This window comes from Pteropus medius, unplaced genomic scaffold, assembly GCF_902729225.1.
Source record: "Pteropus medius unplaced genomic scaffold, Ma_sr-lr_union100, whole genome shotgun sequence".
Lineage (NCBI taxonomy): Eukaryota > Metazoa > Chordata > Mammalia > Chiroptera > Pteropodidae > Pteropus > Pteropus medius.
In genome coordinates, this window is record NW_024340692.1 from 11,923,915 (window position 1) to 11,943,907 (window position 19,993).

Below are 19,993 nucleotides of genomic sequence, written 5' to 3' on the forward strand. Positions count from 1 at the left end.
ACTTTTTTTTTTTCTTGATAAATATATTTGGGTAGATACTTTGACACTGTTAATATCTTGCTTCTCCTCAGTCTTCTGCCCACTCATTTTAGCAACCATTGGTAGGATCTTACATGCAACAATTATTACTGTGGTATTTGCCTAATTGTGATTTTTTTATCTCCTTCATTCCATCTACATTTATTCACTTGAAAAACTCCCTTCTCCATATATTTATTTATTCAATTATTCATTTAAATATGGTCTCATGGACATTTTATTCTATGGGTTATGATCTAGTACCATCATGGTTTATTTTATGGCTTAAATTGTTGTTTTGGCTATTGGGGACTCTTTCCAGTTGGCTCCTATGTCCTTTTGACATACCCCATCTTTTTTTGAATACTTGCTTATTTTCTGTGATCATAAGATATTCCATATATACTGCCCTTGCCTCAAGCCTGGAATTAACCACTTATTCAAGGAGTCTTGGTTCCTTTCATTGGAGAATGATACTCGGAAATCAGGATCTGGGCTCTCAGCAAAATTTGTACAAAATCTGTACTTAGTTAGGTCTGTCTCTAGACATGCTATTCAACTGGCCAATTTGTCGCTTCATATACCATTACCACACGCTTTTAATTATAGATGATTTTTAGTATGTTCTGATACCTAATTAAGTTAGTTTATATCGTTGTAGCTTATCTTTTCAGTGTTTCCTTTTCAACGTTTATTGCATGTTTACTTTTTCATAGAAACTTTAGTTCAACTTGTCCAACTCTATAAAATAGTTTGTCGATTTTTAATAGGGACTGAACGCATTTATAAATTTATTTTGTAAGAACTGTTGAGTCATTCTATCCAAGAACAGGGGGTATTTTTCTGTTTATTTGAGTCAATTTTGATCTCTTCCAGGAATTCATAAATGAATTACAGACTAAACCAGTTTTTGTATGTGTATGGAAAAAGAAAAATTTTAAGTTAAAATTTTCTGTAAACGATTATAAAAATATTCTTACAGTTGAATTCCTTGCATATCTGGCCAGGAATTATTAGCAGTGCAGATGATGGAGGGACATTCTTACTCAGAAATATGCAAGACTGAAGAGCAGGAAGAGAGAGAACAGCAGATCTTCCAGGCAGGTTGGGGTGGCACAGTGGGAAATCTAGAAGGGAAAACTGAGCCCCAGACGCTGCCTGCTGGATTTAAGGCCAGGATATGGCTGCTAAGGACTATAGATTCATTCTCCTTGTGTGCAGTGGAAAGTTCACAGGCTTTGGAATCAGACACACCTGGGTCCGACCCTGGCTCCATCACTTACTGGTTGTATGACCTTGAATAAATGACATATGCTCTGTGAGTTTCAGTTTCATCACTAAGATGTGGAGAAGGATACCCAAGTACTAGCTTGTATGACAGAGAAGATGTTCAATAAATGTTCCCTCTTTCCCATTTATCTGCTTTCCTCTCTCTTACTTGCTCATAGTCACTACTTTACTTTTTTCTTCATCTCTAATTTTATTCTCCATTTTTCATTCATCATTTTTTTATCTTTCCCCAACTCTGTAGCTTCAGTTCTGTGGGCAGGTATTTGCTTTTCTAGTTCTTTTCCCCCTGTCTTGCAGGATGATTAGCAGTTTAAATCATCAATCCTGGTAATGATACCAAGGGGCCAATTAGCTTGCCAGGCCCACAGCCTCTCACTGGCACTCCCGATCTCACTGAGAATGCTCAGCCCTGAGCCTCTAAGAGACATTTGCAGGTGTCCCCGCTAGAGCCATGGCAGAACCTAAGTCATTCCAAAAGGTTCTTGTGACCTGACCCTTTTTGTGCCTACCTTGGCACAAAAAGGAATTGGTTCTTGTTCATTCCTTTTGCACAGATGATATTTCAGGGTCATTTTGCTCCTTTTTTTCCCCCCAGGAAATTTCAAAGCAAAAAAAAGTCTGAGTTTAAAATGAGTTCACTAAATACCAATTCACTTGTGATATATATCGCAAAGGAACAGGCACAAATTCAGAAAGATTCAGAATAATTGGGCGGGGCGGGGGGGAGGCGTAGGGGAGAGAATAGTTCCTCTCTTAAGAACCATGTATTTAAATTTGACTGACTACAATAGCAATTTAAAATATGCTTTTATTATAGTCATTGAATAAAAATATTTCCTGTTTCCAATTTTTCTTGTCAAGAGATTTGACACCTATTTCAATACTTAGGATTTACTTCACAGCTAATACTGATTTGTACATAACCATAACTTCTAATTAAAGTTTGGTTACAGCATTCCTGGCTGGAATCCTGCCTCTCCCTTTGGGGTGTACTATCTTATCTCCTTATCACCTAAATTCCACAGGGCTGCAGCCTTCCTTAGTGGGCCATCTCTTTCTAAAATGTACTTTCAATAAATCTTACTTTTTCTCAAAAAAAACAAAACACCTTCAGTACTTTCTAAGTCTTTGGGATCTGATCCAAACCAGAACTCCGAAAACATTCTCTCAGGCAGAATCAAATCATTATTTCATATAAGTCACGTCACCACTTTGTTAGTTATTTTCTCTTTGATCCCCTCTCCCTGTTCCACTTAGATCCATTCTCTGCCCTTCTCTGCCCTGCATCTCCCAGGCTCCCTTGTCCTGTGGCTTCAGGGTTGGACTCGGCCTGAAGGCACCAGCAAGAGCCTGGAGGGTGGGAAAACAGTGAGTTTAGGATGTAGGTTTGGAGGTGGCAGTGGGTTCCTGGAGCCATAGTCTTTTCAGGCCCTGTCTCTTCCATGGCTCCATCTCTCACTGGGTTCTGATCAACAGTGCCTCCCGCCCTCTCCTTCTAGAACAGCTTTCTGCTGTCTCTCAGCCCCAGGGAATCTCACTATCCCTTGTGGTTACCTTAAACCCTGCCCACAATCAGTTTAGTCCCTTCAGTAAATTTTTGTTAAACTCTTTTGAGAGAGTGTGCTCTCTACCTCCTGTCGACACCATGCAATCAAAATAATGAGTATCTTCACGTTTTTTGTTATTAACAACTATCTAAAGTTTAAAAGTTATCTGCATTTATCATTAACACTAAAAATAGACTTTTGAATTAATATGCATTAAACTAGCAATGCATCTGGTAATTGTAGATTTAGTATGATGCTCCAAGAACTATGAGATACATGCTAAAATTACAAATTTAAATTTCAGGTCAGGCTTTGTTCTAAGCTCAGTTGAGCTCTCTGACTAGTTGGTAATTTAATTTTTGATTCCTACTTTGGGTGTATAATCAAATGAAATGAGAAGTGTCTATACTGACAAAAGAGAAAAGACTTAGAACTCAAGTATGTTACATGGAATTTACAACAGAGCAGCTACTCCTTAAATAAAATTCATGTTTCCTTTCAGATATAGATATTGGAACTGTAGAGAATTATAAAACAACTTATGTACATATCTAGTTCAGAGTTAAGCAAATAAAAACTAGCTTCCAGATATCCAGTTTCTTCAGCCATCTAACAATTAACAATATAACATCAAGCTGAAGTAAGTAATGCTGATTTATTTCATCCTTGAGAGGTACATATTGGTCCCTAGATGAAAGGCTATCTTTATGAAGATAAAATATTCTTGTTCATTTGTGAAGCTTATTTGGTATTCTGGAGCTATTTCTAATCTTTCTGTACTAAATGTGAACCATTTAAATTTTCTACTGTGGATCTGCTATATTCCCTATGCCATGCAACAATCACATTAAATAAAGTTTCAGCATGAAAAATTTAATGTAGTTTTATAGAGAGCACACTCTAAAACATAATTGTTACATCCTTTCCTACATATAAATTTCTTATTGCTTAAATAATTATTTCTTCATATTTTTGATGAGCTGCTGTTAATTTCCATGTTTGAATTTATAGCGATGGCTATTGCACAGAGTAGATAAAAGAACATTTAACTTTTGTACTTGAAAATGATAGCTTTAATTGGTCATATCGTCTACTGCCATGCCACCCTGAACGTGCCCGATCTTGTCTGATCTTGGAAGCTAAGCAGGGTCAGGCCTGGTTAGTACTTGGATGGGAGACCACCTATGAATACCAGGTGCTATAGGTGTTTAAAAAAAAATTGCTCATATCAATCACACACCAAAAAAAAAAAGAGAGAGAGAGTTAACTCTAACAATAGCAAATTTTCTTTCCTTTGAAAAATAAGATTTTAGAGTCAAAACATAATTTAAAAATTCTAACCCAATTATTTTATGATCTACCTAACTTGGTTTCTGGGGTTTTTGATGGTCAAGTCTCCCAGTACCCCACTTCTATACTTGTCCTTAAACTTAGGCATGAATTTGAAAAAGCAATGCCTCAGAACAATGTTTCTGGGAAAATATGTTAAAATGATATCATACTGCTGCCTAGCACTGTAATTGACATGTTGGAATTTCTATTTATTTCTTATTAATGTTTATATGAAAGATAGGATCCCAAAGAGAATATTCTGTTACTGATACAGTTATTCAATGCTTATTGAGCAATGACACTGTACCAGGCCCTGTGCCAATGAGGATATAAAGATGAAAAGACAAAGTTGAGTAGTTTTATAGTATTTTTATGTTCTGAAATGGTTGACATTATTCATGTAGTGCTTTTCTTGGAAGAACAAATAGTTGGATCATTTTCAGTAAAGAAAAAACTTTTGTTCTCTTTGAATTTATTTGGTAAATTAATGATGTTAATTTTAAGTTCATGGTTATATTCAGTTCAAGTATATTTACTGATGATAAGTTAAAAAAATATATGAGCCATTAAATTTTGGATTTATTACATTAATGATAATATAATTATATAATTTAGAATTTGAATTTTTGGTATGTATGGGCACATTCACTTGATTTTTAAGTCATTGTACATGGCTTGGATGCCACATTATATAGTATAAAACATTTTCAGTTATATACCCAAAAAGAAAAATATTAATTTGAAGCCATATTTGTTCTGAGGAAAATCTGAACATGAAAACTTCAAAGCTTAAGAAATTATGTTGGAATGGGTAATTATAGTGATTGTCCTCTTTTGAAAAATCTTTCTGCAATTATCTATATCTTTATAATATATACAAATTAACAAAAGCAGAGTGAGAGCTATAGCTATAGACCCTGTACCTTAACATTAGCAACTGCTAATCTACTCATTGGCTTTTGGTAAAAGGTTTTTTCTGGTGGTTAGGAATGTATTTTAGCTGAATGTTTTCTCCATATTTTTAGTATTTGATATTTGCATAGTTGAAGGCTTTGGGAAATTAAAGGCAAGTTAAATTCTATTAGGTTAGATTTTAAAAAAAAAAGTTAAAATTAATTTTCTCTTAAGTAATTTTGTTGATACACTCCTTTAATAAATAACATCAATTGAATTGTTTTTAAGAACTGTCATTTTCAAGTAGAAACCCCAAACACATAACTATTAAGAAAAATCTGCCTATTGTGATAGATAAAAAGGAAGAATGAATAATGTTTAGAAATAAGAGATGTACAGTAAAATGAGAATGGCATTGGTTTTGTCCACTTTATGCATTTCATTAGACGAAAAACTACTGCCATTGAATACTCTGATTTGGTATGATCACGTGCATGTGCTCATGTGCTTGCTCTCTGTTGCTCTCTTTCTGTATGTTTAAATATATATGTTTAAATAAATAGATGTGTTTGAATAAATATACACATTTAAATATGATATAATTTTATCTGAAATTTCCAATGTAAAAGGAGGTGTTTTAGATGTGGACTTCATAAAGCTAATAGATGTGCCTCCAACTAGTAGTTTAAACAAAATGAAAATTATTGCAGGTTATTTGGTAGCTTAATTTAACTTTGGGTGGTAAATGCACAATGCGGTATACATGTGATGTATTGTTGAATTGTACACTTGAAACCTATATAATTTTATTAACCAGTGTCACCCCAATAAATTTAAAATTTTAAAGACTATTCTTCTGCTTATAAAATTTTAAAGACTATTCTTCTGACTTGTCTTCTATTGTCTTTGACTCATAGACCAACCTCACAGAGTTTGTAGGAAAATCAATGTAAACTAGTATAGTACTTAGCACCTAGAAGGCCACATTATTAGTGTATTAGCTGCCACAATAAAGTAGAAACAAGCATCCTGCAATTTCTTAAGGATTTTCTGATTTTATTTTTTGAAGCATATTTTAGTTCTAATATTTAGTTCAAAATATTGTAGAAGTCTTAGCTTTGTGCAGAGTTAGGGTTGACGCAGAGGAATGTTAATTATCAAACTAAAAAACATGTACTTTTTAAAATGAAGGAATCCAGATCAAAAGAAAATACCTTTATTGTTGTTTTCACTTAAGTTGTGAAACTGTCATCAGCCTCAGTTGACAGTGTTCATAATAGACCAGACACTATTAGGAGCTGTGTCTTTAAATAATTTTAGATAATGGATGAGAGCTCTGGTCTTTTGTTTTTTCCCAGGCTCTGTTCACCTTGTCAGTGTCTTCTTGGGGAAATTTCATATGTTTTGGAATCCATAACTTAATATAAAGGGTTTCTGCCAAACTCTAGTTTTTATTTTTTACTTAGGGTAACATTATTTACAAACATCTGAGATTAAGAATGGATTTAATTGTGTTGTAATATTTATTGGAAGGTATGTAACAAGATGATGTAACCAAAGCTTTTAAACTTCTGAATAATACAATTTTGTTTATATTCAATTGGTTTTGTAAGTCATTGATTTTTTTAAATAGGCTTTTTTTTTTTTAAAGCTTCAATTTAGTACTCATTTCCTCTTTCATATTCTTCCCAAACTACTTACTGGTTGTTGAGTGTTTAAAATATCTGTAGAGCAAGTTAAAGTTAAATGCACTTGTCACAACTTTTATTATGGTTACTTTTTTTCTTTTTTTAACAATCTTAGTGTATGTTTTGTTTACCTGAAATTCTGATTTTACTTTTAGTTTAGAAGGTGTCAGTAATGGCTCTGTTAATTTAATAAAGGCATAGATAAATATAAAATATTCTCATTTCTGATGAAAATGAAACCTCTTTTGTGGCAGGACACATAGAAATAACTTTTTAGTGTTGCCCAATTAAGCAAATAAAAAGACAGCTTTTCTAATATATCTGAATATATTATGCATAAATTAAAAGACCATTGGAAACTAAAAACACAGATGTAAACTGATTTTTTCTCAAGGTTGGCCTAATTGTTTCTCAAAAATAGGAAAATCTCCAATTAAAATAAAACTGTAAAGAAGATAATTTATAGGACAACATCATTACCTTTTTTGTGCTCTGAGAATATTTTACATGCCTAAGTGAAATTTAATCATTTTATTAATGTATTGAGGGGAAACTTGTATTATATTGTCTGTGGACCTTTAAGTAATTATTCATCCTGAAACTCAAGAGATTGACAAATTACTGAGATCAGTAATTTTGTGGCTGTCCTTAATAGTTTTAAAAAAAGAAACTGAAGAATGAAAATACACAGGAAAGGACCGACGTAACCGTTTTATAAAGATGGTCAGAATGTGGTCTCTCCTACTATGTACAATTATTCTTAATAAGCTAACTCTCTTTTATTATATTCTCTTTAAAATTAATTGTGGTTTATAATTGCCGCGTCCTCTTTCTACCCTACTGTGTGACAAGGTCCGGAGATGGGGACAGAGGCTTCAAGGAATGCATTGTCAAGAACGAGGACGTGGCATGTGTTTAGGGATAATTGGTTTCTTAGGAACGATCCTATTAATAGGGGGAATTTGGGTAGCACAAATTCTAGTAAGTGTAAACACTGTACAAATGGATTTCCTCAAAATTAGCTCTGAGGAAAATATAGTAAATTCCCTGCGTATGGAATCAGCTCTAGTCACCCTGACGTGTCCAGAATGCGTAAACCCTTTATTTGAACAATTATTAAGAGAAATTCCTTTTGACACGCCTCTTAAAGATGGTATGAATAAATTATAACAAGCTGAATTATTAGAACCAGTTTATACTCCTTTTCCCACGCAGTTAGTAGAAAAATTAGTAAAGGATAAGAAATTTACTCATAAGCCTGTGCCTACTATGGAAGGGCCTCCTTTTGGGGCCTAGTGGATAAATGGAAAACTCTGGTATCCACCTAGGGGGGCTAATAATATGAAAAGATTACCTGATCTTCCTTTGCCTTATACAGGAGCTTATAATAAAGATAGTATACATACAGTGAATAAAAGTAGAATTCATGTGCCTTATAGTAGTTTAAGTTTCATAGAAAGGCTGGCTAGGTCAGGACCTCTTTGGTGCTTAAAAAACAAAGGAACAGAAACTTAGATTATGAAAGCAGCTTTGTAAAACTGATTTTTATAAATATTTCCCTCAATACTGCACCAAGGAAACTTTTGAACAGCTATGAGAAAGGTTCAGCTTGAACTTTAGATATAGCATAAATCAAATAGCATTTAAAAGATTTCTTCAGGCAGAAAGAAGAACAATGTCTGCCCACAAGCCAATGCTTGCTGTTATGAATACATCTATCTATCACCTTTACTTAAATCAAACTGTATCTTATGTAATAGATATAAGAATTAAAAGTTTAGATTGTTCCATCAGGTAGTTCTCTTCTAATGATTGAGAGAAAAATGTACTAGTTAATCATGAATATTAATAATAATATACTCTATAAGATTTTCTGCTTCGCCTAACCACAGAAATTTAACTCCCTTCTACCTTAACCACAAAGTATAATCAAATGCCAAAATAAAAAGTATAAAAGTTGTACTCAAATCACAATAAAACGGAACAGTGTTACACCGCCTCTGAGTTGTGTAGTCGACTGTCTCCCGCACCAACGCCTTGCCCACCTTCAGGGCCCCCTGGATCCTGTCGTGGCTGGACTGCGGCATATAATTGTTAAATTAGTATCAGATAAGCCTGTAAGATCATTAGAATCTGAAGTCCTAATCAGGAACTTTTGAATTTCAAATTGTTCTGTAAAGCAATATCAAAAGTAATAGAGATAGGGAATTATTACTATAGAAAGGTCTAAAATTCTTTTAAAATAGAATAAAGAATTTTATATTTGTGATTTGGGGTAGAGATTATTAAGGAAATTTGTACTTTCTCTTTTGCTTATTTTTTCTTAGTTCTTAATATTTGGGGAAGAAGGGTGAAAAATGAATGTACATTTAAATGATGCCTATTGGTAAATTAATAATTGCATTAATATAATTATCCCTTTATGGCTACTGAAAAAGTTTAATAACAAAAGGTATTAATTTGAATTTTAAAATGTATTTGGATCTAGATATGTGACTTTAAACAGTTTTATAAAGTATGGAGTGATTAATAAAGTTTTAATTGATAATTAACAATTATCAGCTTAAAGATGTTCTTCAAGATTTTTTGCCCACGGAGAGGCTGTGATTAGATTTTTGTTTTTAACTCTATGCTTAGAGTTTTTGAAGATACACAATCTTGCTTGTTTTCACAATTTATCTATGATATATAGAGATGATTGCCTCTATTCTCATCAGTAGTACAGCCCCAGAATATAAGATTTGTTCATAACCATTTTAAAAAATAAACTTTAGCATAGTTTTAGATTTATAGAAAAGGAATATATTTATTATGTACTCTACAGTCAATATCTGACATTACCATGGTACAGATGTCACAACTAAGGCACTAACATTGGTATATTACTAGTAAATAAATATTCATAATTTGTTTTTTCCTAATTTTTTTTGCTGTCCCAGAATCTCAACCAGAATGCCACATGACATTTGGTCTTGTCTCCTTTGGACTATAACATTTTGTCAGCTTTTCCATGTTTTTGATGACTTCGTGAGGTTTGAGGAATACTGGTCAAGTATTTTGCAAAATGTCCCTCAATTTGGGTTTGTCTCATGGTTAGATTGCAGTTATGGGTTTTTGAGTAGAAGACCACAGATGTGAAGTTCCCTCATCACACTACATCAAGGGTACATGCTACTGATGTGTATCATCACTGATATTAATATTGACCACTTGGTCAAGGTAGTGTTTGCCAGGTTCCTCCACCGTATGCTTTCCCCTCTCTACACTTACCCTCTCAGACTGTACTCCTTGGAAGCAAGTAACTGAGCAAAGCCCACCATGAGGGGGTCAGAATTAAATTATACCTCCTTGAACTTAGCAGGGAAGAATCTACACAAATGATTTGGAATTCTTCTCTATAGGAAATTTATCTCTTCCTGTTTATCAATATGGATTCAGATATTTATATGTTGGGTCATAATCCAATACTATGTTATACATTTTGCTGCTTGAATTGTTCCAAGTTTGGCCACTGGGAGTTTTTTTAGGTTAGCTCCTGTGTCCCTTTGACGTAACCCATCATTTTTCTTTTTTGAGCATTTATTTACTTTTTGGCACTACAAAACACTGTAGCTCATTTTGTGTATTTTCTGTCCCGCTCTTAGGTCAGCTATTTCTCCAAAGAGCCCTGGTTCCTTTTATTGGAGAGTAGTATTATAAACCAAAATCTGGGTGCTGGGTGTGCTCATTGCTACAGGGGTGTCACCACCTCTATGCCTTTCCAGTGGACAGAGTTAGGAAATATATGTACTTAAACGACCATGTATATCTATAATTTTATCTGTTATCTATATTAAGCTAAACATGAGTTCATACTGATGTCACTGCCTCTAATCCAGTACACCATGGTTTAATCTAGTGTTTTCCCCTTGCTTTTTTGTAATCTCACTCTCTTAATAGTAAAAAAACCTTACTCCTACCATCTGCCATGAATTTTTTTGTTCATCTCCAGTTATTCGTGTAGCTTCGGAATTGTTAACCTATACTGTGTGAAAAGTAACTCTAGCAACTAGAGTGCAATATTTACATACAGTTCCTTTTGTCTTTAGTTTTACAGTTTCCGGTCATAATACCATTTTCCAAAGTTAGGTCAGTTCCTTTTTTTTCTACCCACATCAGTGAAGATATGCCATATATTTATAATATAATTAGATTATTTTGTCACAGTCCACATTCCATCCTGTGTATCCCCTGACCTTCTGGGTGATTGGTAAATTAGTATACAGTATGGTTCACCCTGTGCTGTTAAGTTTTAAGCGTTTTGACAAATGTAGGATGCCATGTATCTACCATGACAGTACCACTACCCTTAAAAAGCCTCACTCTTTTGAGAGTTCCCAGAGGATTAGTTTTCAGAATATTTCAGCTTGATCTTTGGAGGGAGGGGAAAAAAAACCAAAAACCTAGGTTGTGAGTTCTTTTATCTCAAGCACTGGTTCTTAATCTTAGCTGTACACTGGAATTACCTGACAACCTTTAAAAAATACTGATGATTGATCATGGTTTCATGGGTCCCTCCGGTTTAATTGGTCTGAGGTATGAGTCTGGGCATTGGGATTTTGAAAAGCTCTCCAGATGCTCACAATGTGCAGCTAAGGTTCAGAACCACTGATCTTGGGTTCATCTGTGTCATGATTGGATTCAGCTGTCTTTTGATAACAAATGATTAATTGATACATCTACATCACTTTTGGACATATTATAAACTAGCATATAAGTTTTTTGAGTAAGTTATAGAGCAAGGATGAATTTCACATGCTAAATAATCATGTATGCAAAAACGCTATTTTTGTTCTCTAACTCAAATTTGCTGCCAATGGCAAATTTAATTTTGACAGTCAAAGTGACTCAACTGTTTCTAGGTTAAAGCTCACTTCTTTGTAAATAGAGTTGAAATCAGTTTGGCCCCCTTTCTTTCTCTGTCCATTTTTTTCTGGATCAGTCTAGGTCTGAGTCCAGGTGATCTCAGGTGGCACAGGTATTAGAGAAGGCACATCTGGTTGGAGGAGGCTTTTTTGCTGTTATTTTCTCTTTGATCAACCTCAGTGCCAGGTGATTTGCTCTCAGAGCATTTGACCATGTTTCAGCCTGGCCTGGCCATCACCACTGTGTTCTGGGGTGCTGCTGATAACTCTGAGATCAGCTGCCTTCCCCACCCAGCACTTGGTTTGTGGTCTCTACTCAAGGGTCTGTTATGGTTTCCCTGGGCTCTGGGCTCTAGGCTTTGGTGACTCCCTGGTAAGCTACCTGCTTTCAATTCTGAGCTACTTTCTATGCCCCTCTCCAGGTTGACATGGCAACCTTGCAGACTTTCTCCATAACCCTTGGCAGCTGAGGGAGCCTGAGGTGGCCTCTCTCAGGTCTGCCTTACAACCATTTCTGTTCTACTTAGGCTGCCCCTTCCCAGAATTCTCAACAGGAGGTGAGACCACAAGTGCTCTCAGTCTGGGGATCCCCAAACCCCCAAACCATCACATCCTCTGGAGTCTTAATCCCCAAAGAGAGGCCAAGGAGCTATGCCCCATCTTTATATCTAAAATCGCATTCTCCTCTTCCAGTTCCTTCTCACAGTAGAAAGAAGGCATGGTGGGGAAACTGAGTCACATTATTAGTCATTCCTCCCCACCCTACGGTTTACCCATCTGCAGTCCAGGGACCAGTGCTCCTATAAGAATCTAAGGCTTGATGATCTGAGGTAGAGCTGAGGCGGTGATGCTGGGGAGTGGCTGCAAATACAGATGAAGCTTCACTTGCTTGCTGCTCACTCACCTCCTGCTGTGTGGCCCAGTTCCTAATAGTCCACAAACCGGTACCAGTCCACAGTCCAGGGATTGGGGACCTCTGGTTTACATCATGAATTCTATGATTGCTATCCTCTATGCTTTGCTAATAATACACCATGCCAAGATTTTAGAGTTAAAAACAACTTTGCTCTCTCAAGAATCTGACTCTCAAAATAATGGGCTTGGACTTTCAGATTGTTGCTTGTGTTTTCTAAAAATCCATTTAGAAATCCAGTCTCAGTCTGTGTTCTGGGCTGTGTATTTCTACTCCAAAGCAGTGAAAGGCACTGACTAAAGTTGCAAAGGACTTGAGGCAACAATACAATTGTGACAAAGAAAAATCTCTATCGATGTCTCAAAATAATACTCCTCTACCATTATATCATAGTGATATGGACCTGATACTCCAAATGAATTTCAATTTGGAGTTGGATGGATTTGGAAGGCAAAATGATTTCAGTGCAAGTTGTAATAAAGGCCAACATGATGTACCTTCATTTACAAGCACATAGATCTTTCTTCACGTGTGATATAATAAACTGAACATGTATTTTAGTCTTGGATAAAAGCTCCAGACCACATGTGTTCAATACTTCAGGACACAGAAAAAGAATATCATATATATTCTGTACATATTTCAGGAAGATTTCATTGCCAAAGTGACAATTGGGGATAGCTGTCCAGAAGACTTTAGTAAAAGTCTATTGAGAAAAAAAAAAAAATGAATTAAAGCAATTGAAAAGTAAAAATTCACTGGAAAAGCAAATTGTTAACTCTGTGGTCAAATATAAAAGATGAGTAACCACACTTTTTTATTTTGTCCGCAGCTAGAGAGGCAGCTAATAATGCAGAATGAAATGAGAGAAAGACAAATGGCCATGCAGATTGCTTGGTCTCGAGAATTCCTCAAATATTTCGGAACATTTTGTAGTCTTGCAGCAATCTCTTTAACAGCTGGGTATGTTTGTTATTTACTTTTAAATTTTCTTAAATAATTTTCTTCTATTGTCTTAACCATCATCATATTAAGTTGGCCAAGATAGGACTTTGGCCCAAATACTGTATCACGTGAACAGATTAACTCATTTATAGCTTAGTCCTCAAAGGTAACTCTGCAGAAACAAGGTAGTAATAGTCAATTCTGCCTTTAGTTTCTTAGATTTCTTCTGTCCTTTTCTCTATTTAATTAGTTAGAAAGAGGACTGACTTGACATGAGATAGAAGGAGGCTTCTATAAGTTTATCTCCACAATCCCTAAAGGATGGATAGCAATACTTAACCATTTATAAAATGAGTAATCTGAGGCTCAGCATCAAATAAAGATGAACAAGTCATAGACCCTGCCCGTGAGAACTGTAGAATCTAGTGAGGGCTTATAGGTAAGAAAATCCTATTATCAAAGGAGACTCAGATGAATTAAGTAACCTTTGAAATGAAGGACATTTTTTCAAAAAGCAGGTGAATATTTTTCATTGAGTATAGAGATATGTATTTACGGGTCATTTCTTGATACTCATTCTTCTTTGTTCTTGAACCAGAGCAATAAAAAAGAAGAAGCCAGCCTTCCTCTTTCCTCTCGTTCCATTAGGCTTTGTCTTTACCTACCAGTATGATTTAGGCTATGGAACCCTTCTACAAAGAATGAAAGGTAAGTCTTTGATAAAACAGAGTCTATTTCCGATTCATTATCTGGTTAAAGGATCTCCCCCTTTTTCTGATCCCTTGAATTAAGAAGATTCTGATAAGACCTTATTCCTGAGCACCTAATGACCAACATTACTGCTCTCTTATTGTGGTAATCTGGAGCCAGATCAGACTCACTCACAAGAACCAACTGTCAAATTTTCAGGAATTTTGTAAGGTAGTTGTTAAACATAATAATTATCAAAAAGTAAATTATATAAACTTACAAGGAGATAAATTATAAAAAAATATTGAATTATATTAAAAACAATGGTAAAAATACTCAGAACTCATCAGTTTCTAATTATTTTACTATTATCTATAGTCTTAAGTTATGAATATCTATTGTATCTGTATGGTATAAATGCAGATACAATATACAGACAATAAAATACAGATACAACTCCAACTTCAGTGACATCCCATTGGTACCTTGAAGTTGATCATGGAGGAAGTATTTACACTATGGAAATCTGCAAATGCCAAATCAAGGTTTGACTTTTTTCGTTGTTTATTGTCTAGATGAGGGTTTGGAAACCTGTGGGCTGCCCACATGTTTTTGAAAATAAAGTTTTACTGGAACATAGACATGCCTATTCATTTCTGAATCATCTGTGGCTGCTTTCCCATTACCAAGACAGAGCCGAGTCATTGCAACAGAGACAAAAGACCTCAAAAGTCTAAAATATTTACTGTCTGGCCCTTTAAAAAAGTTTGCCAACCCATGTTCTAGACTTAAGATAGTGATGAAGGATATGTTGATAATACAGATTATGCTTAAAAGTGTGTTGTGTCCATAGCCATTACACTGTGAATAGCACAAAAAACTGAGGAAATACTCTTCCAATATTTAAAAACTGTTACCTGATTCAACAAAGTTGTTCACATCATTTTCAAATGAGTAAAGTTCTAAAATGTGTCATTGTTTCACTTTTGTCCTACTCATTAATGTGAATGAAAACACCAACCATCATTCATATTGGAATTATACTCTCATCATCTGCTACTATAGGTTAGCTATGGATACAAGAGTTCAGCAAAAATCAGTGAAAATGTTCTGTGAGAATCAATTTGCTATATGAAATTTATGATACAATGTATTGTACATTTTATTACTTATAAATTGTGTGCTACATATATTTTATATAAGTAATGTTTATAATAAACATATGTATGTAATAAACTTATATACATTTTTTCTCCCCGGAGAGCTGGTTGTTAAATATTCACCAGCACTGTGCGCTCTCACAGAACCCTGGCTCCTATTGCCCTATCAAATAGCACTGCTGCCACACAGAAGCCATTTAGCTCCAAGAAGAGTTTCCCATTAGTCTAAGATAGCCATGTCTCCCAAATTCTCCCCACATTCACATGGCGATCCCTGTGTTCCCCTTTTTCAAGCCTTCAACCCAGAGCATGTTGGAAACAGTAATTTCTCAAGCCTTCATTTTTGCCTTTCTGTTCTCTCCTGAGCTATAAGTCCACCCTTGAAGCTCTGTGGGGACTGGTGTGGCTGGGAAAGAAGGAGGTACAGGATTGAGAGTAGGGAGAACATCTCATTCCTGCTGCCTAGAAGGGATTATATGTTCTTAAAAATTCTGACTTGAAAATGGAAATAATGTTTCCCATATAGATACTATGTTAAAATGTCCTTCGTAGTCAGATATTATTGGTATCATAATTCATCTGTATTGTGGGCTAAATGGTTTTTTGTTGGTGGCCTAGAAATTGATTTATATGGAAAAATGTATTCTGAATTCTAAAACACTGACCTACAAATTAATTTCAGAGTACAATACCATTTTAAGCTGGACATTAACTATATACAACTGATTTGTTAACGTTGAAACTCATTTCAATAACCAGCTCAGTTTCATATTACTCATTTGCTTAAGAATTCATTAGTCTGAGCTCAACTATGTCTCACTGTTTATATGGACATTAGAGTTCTCAGTGCCTCATAAAAATTAATATGTACTATTAAGATTTGTCAACTCTTACACAACATTGAACTTACTACTAGTAAGAGCAAGTTTATTTTTTAGGAATTTATTTTTATAATTAATATCAACCCCAAAATAACCATTTTGATTGTATATTGTGGAAGTACTTTTATTACAGGTCCATAAAATTTTAAACTTTCAAGGCATGTTGTAGGAATTTCTCATTTAAAAAAAAAATACAACTTTAGAATCCACCAGGAAACTTATCATATTAGAAAGTTTAAGTTAACATTTAGCCCTGTTAACTAGTAATGACCCCAAGATATATAATCCTTGTTTGATTGAATTTATCATCAACCATTCTGTAAATACATACTGAGATTTGCTGTATGCAAGACACTCTTACATGGAAACATTTAATCTTTCATCAGTGGCCTGCTTAATTATATACAAGTTATAATGATCTTTACTTACTATTTAAGACAGAGGAAAAAAATGTTTGCAGATGGTTGAAATGCTGTAATATTTGAAAATTGTAGTCTGCTCTGTTGGGTTTGGAGTATAAATTAATTATGCTAAAACAGAACTTAAAACATTTGCCTTTATTCCCAAATTTACGAAATATCAATGTGCATTTTTTATTAATTTTGCTAATTAGTCTTTAACAATAAAAGTTGGCAAGTCAGTGGCCCAAGAAATTACTAGCTATTATCTGAAAGAGGAATTGTTTTTGAAAGTGTGTATATGTGTCTGTATGTATATATACAGACTAAAGAACAAATATTTGGGTATTCACTAATAGTTACAGGTCAAACAGCTTTCCTGAAAATTTAGAATTTTAGTAAACTTTATTTTCTCTCATGTCACTTGTGATAAGTTAAGGGGCAATAGGAAGGGGACTATATGCAGTTTCTCTACCTCAAACCCCTCCAAACATAACTAATACTTATCATCCTGAGTTTCCTTGAAGGCAAAAAAATATTACTTGGTATGCTTTCTCTTCTATATTTTTAAATGCTTTCTTCTGTCAGATAAAATCCCTGGCATCTGATTTCTCTCTGAGTCTTCAGAATTCATCACTGTGTTTCTATTACCGTCAATCAGATGTCTGTCTGCGTCGTTTAAGAGTCCGGGGCTCGGTCCTTGAGTCCCCCATGAAAGATTTGCGTGGAGGTCGGTCACTCGAAGAAGAGAGACAGAGTAGATAAACAGTGGCAAGCACAAGCAATTAAGCAGACTACATTAAGCAGACTACACTTGAGAGCAGTCCAGACGGGCACTTCCATAGAGGACTGAGTGCCCCGAGAAGCAAGAGGAGCAATAACGTGCGGGTTTATACAGAAAGTGAGGAAGAGGGTCCAACCTGTTACTCCTCCCTTTGTATGTCCAGCTTCGGGGATAGGGCATGCGCAGTATGCGCAGTATGTGGGAAGTCTTACGCCTGCGCCTTTTGGATTTTGAGGGCAGGCGCATGCTCAGTTAACTATTTTTGTCCATGTAAGTCAAGCTCCCTCAAAGTAGGGTCGTATAGTGGTCAATTGTGATTTATCCTCCCTTCTACACAGACTCCGGACATGGTTGGTTTAACCTAAGGAAAGCAGAAACTATAGGTCCAGGATGTCGTTGACTTATATCCTGCCTGGGCCATCTGGCTTGATTTATTTTGGCCTCCTTGGGAGAAACAGTTTGGACAAAACGCTTTGTTATTGTATGGGAACTTACAGGCTTCTATTATTCTGTAAAATTCAAGTGAACATAACATCCTGTTATGTACATTTTATTGTATGGGAATTTATGGTTTCTGTTATTCAGTGAAGTTTTTGTTCCTATTTAATTCCTGCTGAGTGTGGTCTTTTAACCCTGTCCTGATGGCCTACCTTTCCTCAGCTCATAGGTATGTATCTGCTTACTCTAACATTTCCTTTGGGAAGTTACTTCTGAGGACAATGGGTGAAATATTTAACTTTAAGACTTGGGAGGATCCCTCCAAACAGTGCTGCAGCTTGTCACTGGAACATAGCAAGTAGGCCTTCTCACGAAATGCTGAGACCCCTTTGTCACCTCGTGTATGTCTACTTTATTTAAGGTGAAGCCGAGAACATACTGGAAACAGAAAAGAGTACGTTGCAGTTGCCAAAAGGAATGATTACTTTTGAAAGCCTTGAACAAGCCAGAAAGGAACAAAGTAAATTCTTCATAGACAAATGAAATCATGTTTACCCACGAAATCTCAAAACACAGAATTGTTGACTCGACTCATGGTTTTTACAATTTCTTAAATGCTCGAGATCTTGATATAATGGATTTTATTTTTAAATTTTAAAAATCAGTTTTGTTAAACTATTTTAAAGTAAAATTTATAACATTCAACAAAAAATGGAGGTTCTCTAAGTAACTTTCAGATTTCCTATATGTGTGTGTGTGTATAATAAATAAATTTGCAATTAATAAACTATGTTGTTTTGAATTCCTGAAAGCAAATGTCTTGCTGCTCTCATTTCTCTGTCTCAGAAACTTTCTCCATCCGATTCATCTCGGGGACAAATACTCCTTTTATTTGGAATTTTCAATTGTGTCCTGTCTCCACAGGATGGAAACAATGTTAATGACTTATTGTGCTTACTATGGTCAGGCATTGTTCTGAGTGTTTCACATATATCCTTGTAATCATCTCAACAATCCCACGAGGCAGGCATCATCGTCTGGATGTGGAAACTGAGGCACAGAGAGGTTGAATGACTTGTCCAAGGTCATACATAGACAGAACTGGGACTCAAACCCAGACAGTTTGGCTCCAGTGTCTATGCTCTAGAAAGCCATCAAAAAGTTAGGCCTTAATGCATTCTTGACATGCAAAGACAGATGTGAAAGATGAAAGGCGAAAACATTCAAATAATGACTCAGCACAGTTGCTAGAGAGGTGGGAAGGAAGGGGAGGTTGAATAGGATGCCTGTTTTTTTATTTTCACTCATCAGGAAACCTATATTCATACAATAATCTGATTTATACCCACTCCTATAGTTGCAAACACTACACATAATACACTAATTCCAAAGATATTTATTGACACTATAGTCAGGTGCTGCTATAGGCACTAGGGCTACATGAGTGAATGAATAAACAAGGTCACACTGCATGCCAGGGAGAGGAATGTGTTCTAATGAGGGGCGAACTGGGAAGAGGAACAACTAAACATGGAAATAAACAAGATCGTTTCTGATGGTGAGAAATGCTTCAGCAGAAATGAAACAGGGTAAGAAAATGATTGGAAGGCTGTTGGTAGGGGGCACTACTTTAGCTCTGAAACAGTAAGGACTGCTCTGCAGAGGTGACATTTGAGCTGGGGACTGAATGATGACGGAGCTAGTCCTGTGAAGAACAGATATGGGGACAGGGAAAGAATCTCTAGGCAAAGAGAAGAGCCAGAGGAAAGGCTCCAAGATTTACCAAAGAACAGAAAGCAGGCCAAGGGAGAATACCAGATGAAATCTAAAGGGGAGAAATAAGCATGAATACAATGGCTGGTACCCACAAGCAGCTAATGACATATAAACATATGGCTCTGATACAATTTATAGTTGAAGAGAACCTTGGACCAGGTCTTGGATGAATTGTAGTTCTCCATGAAGACGTGGAGGTGAAGAGGAAGTGCATCCTAGGCGGAAGAAGGAGATCGACTAAAGACAGGCTATGCATGCCGGCTCTAAGGATTTGCTGGTTATTAGATTTGCCTGGGACAAGGTGTTCCTTACTTGGAGGACTTGTTAGGAAATGA

General features: G+C 35.5%; 1 protein-coding gene and 1 pseudogene across 4 annotated transcripts in view; both read left to right on the forward strand.

The window, feature by feature from the left end:
• The window catches only part of PLGRKT (plasminogen receptor with a C-terminal lysine), a 30,164-nt gene extending 11,471 nt beyond the window's left edge, over positions 1–18,693 (forward strand). For all 4 annotated transcript variants that reach the window (XM_039882876.1, XM_039882858.1, XM_039882871.1 and 1 more), the window contains 3 exons: positions 13,419–13,549; positions 14,130–14,239; positions 18,304–18,693. In XM_039882876.1, coding sequence (XP_039738810.1) covers positions 13,419–13,549; positions 14,130–14,239; positions 18,304–18,425 — 363 coding nt within the window. In that variant the 3' untranslated portion in view covers positions 18,426–18,693. The remainder of the gene's footprint in view (positions 1–13,418; positions 13,550–14,129; positions 14,240–18,303) is intronic.
• On the forward strand, positions 3,944–4,062 carry LOC120593430 (uncharacterized; annotated as a pseudogene).
• Positions 18,694–19,993: the final 1,300 nt, after the last annotated feature.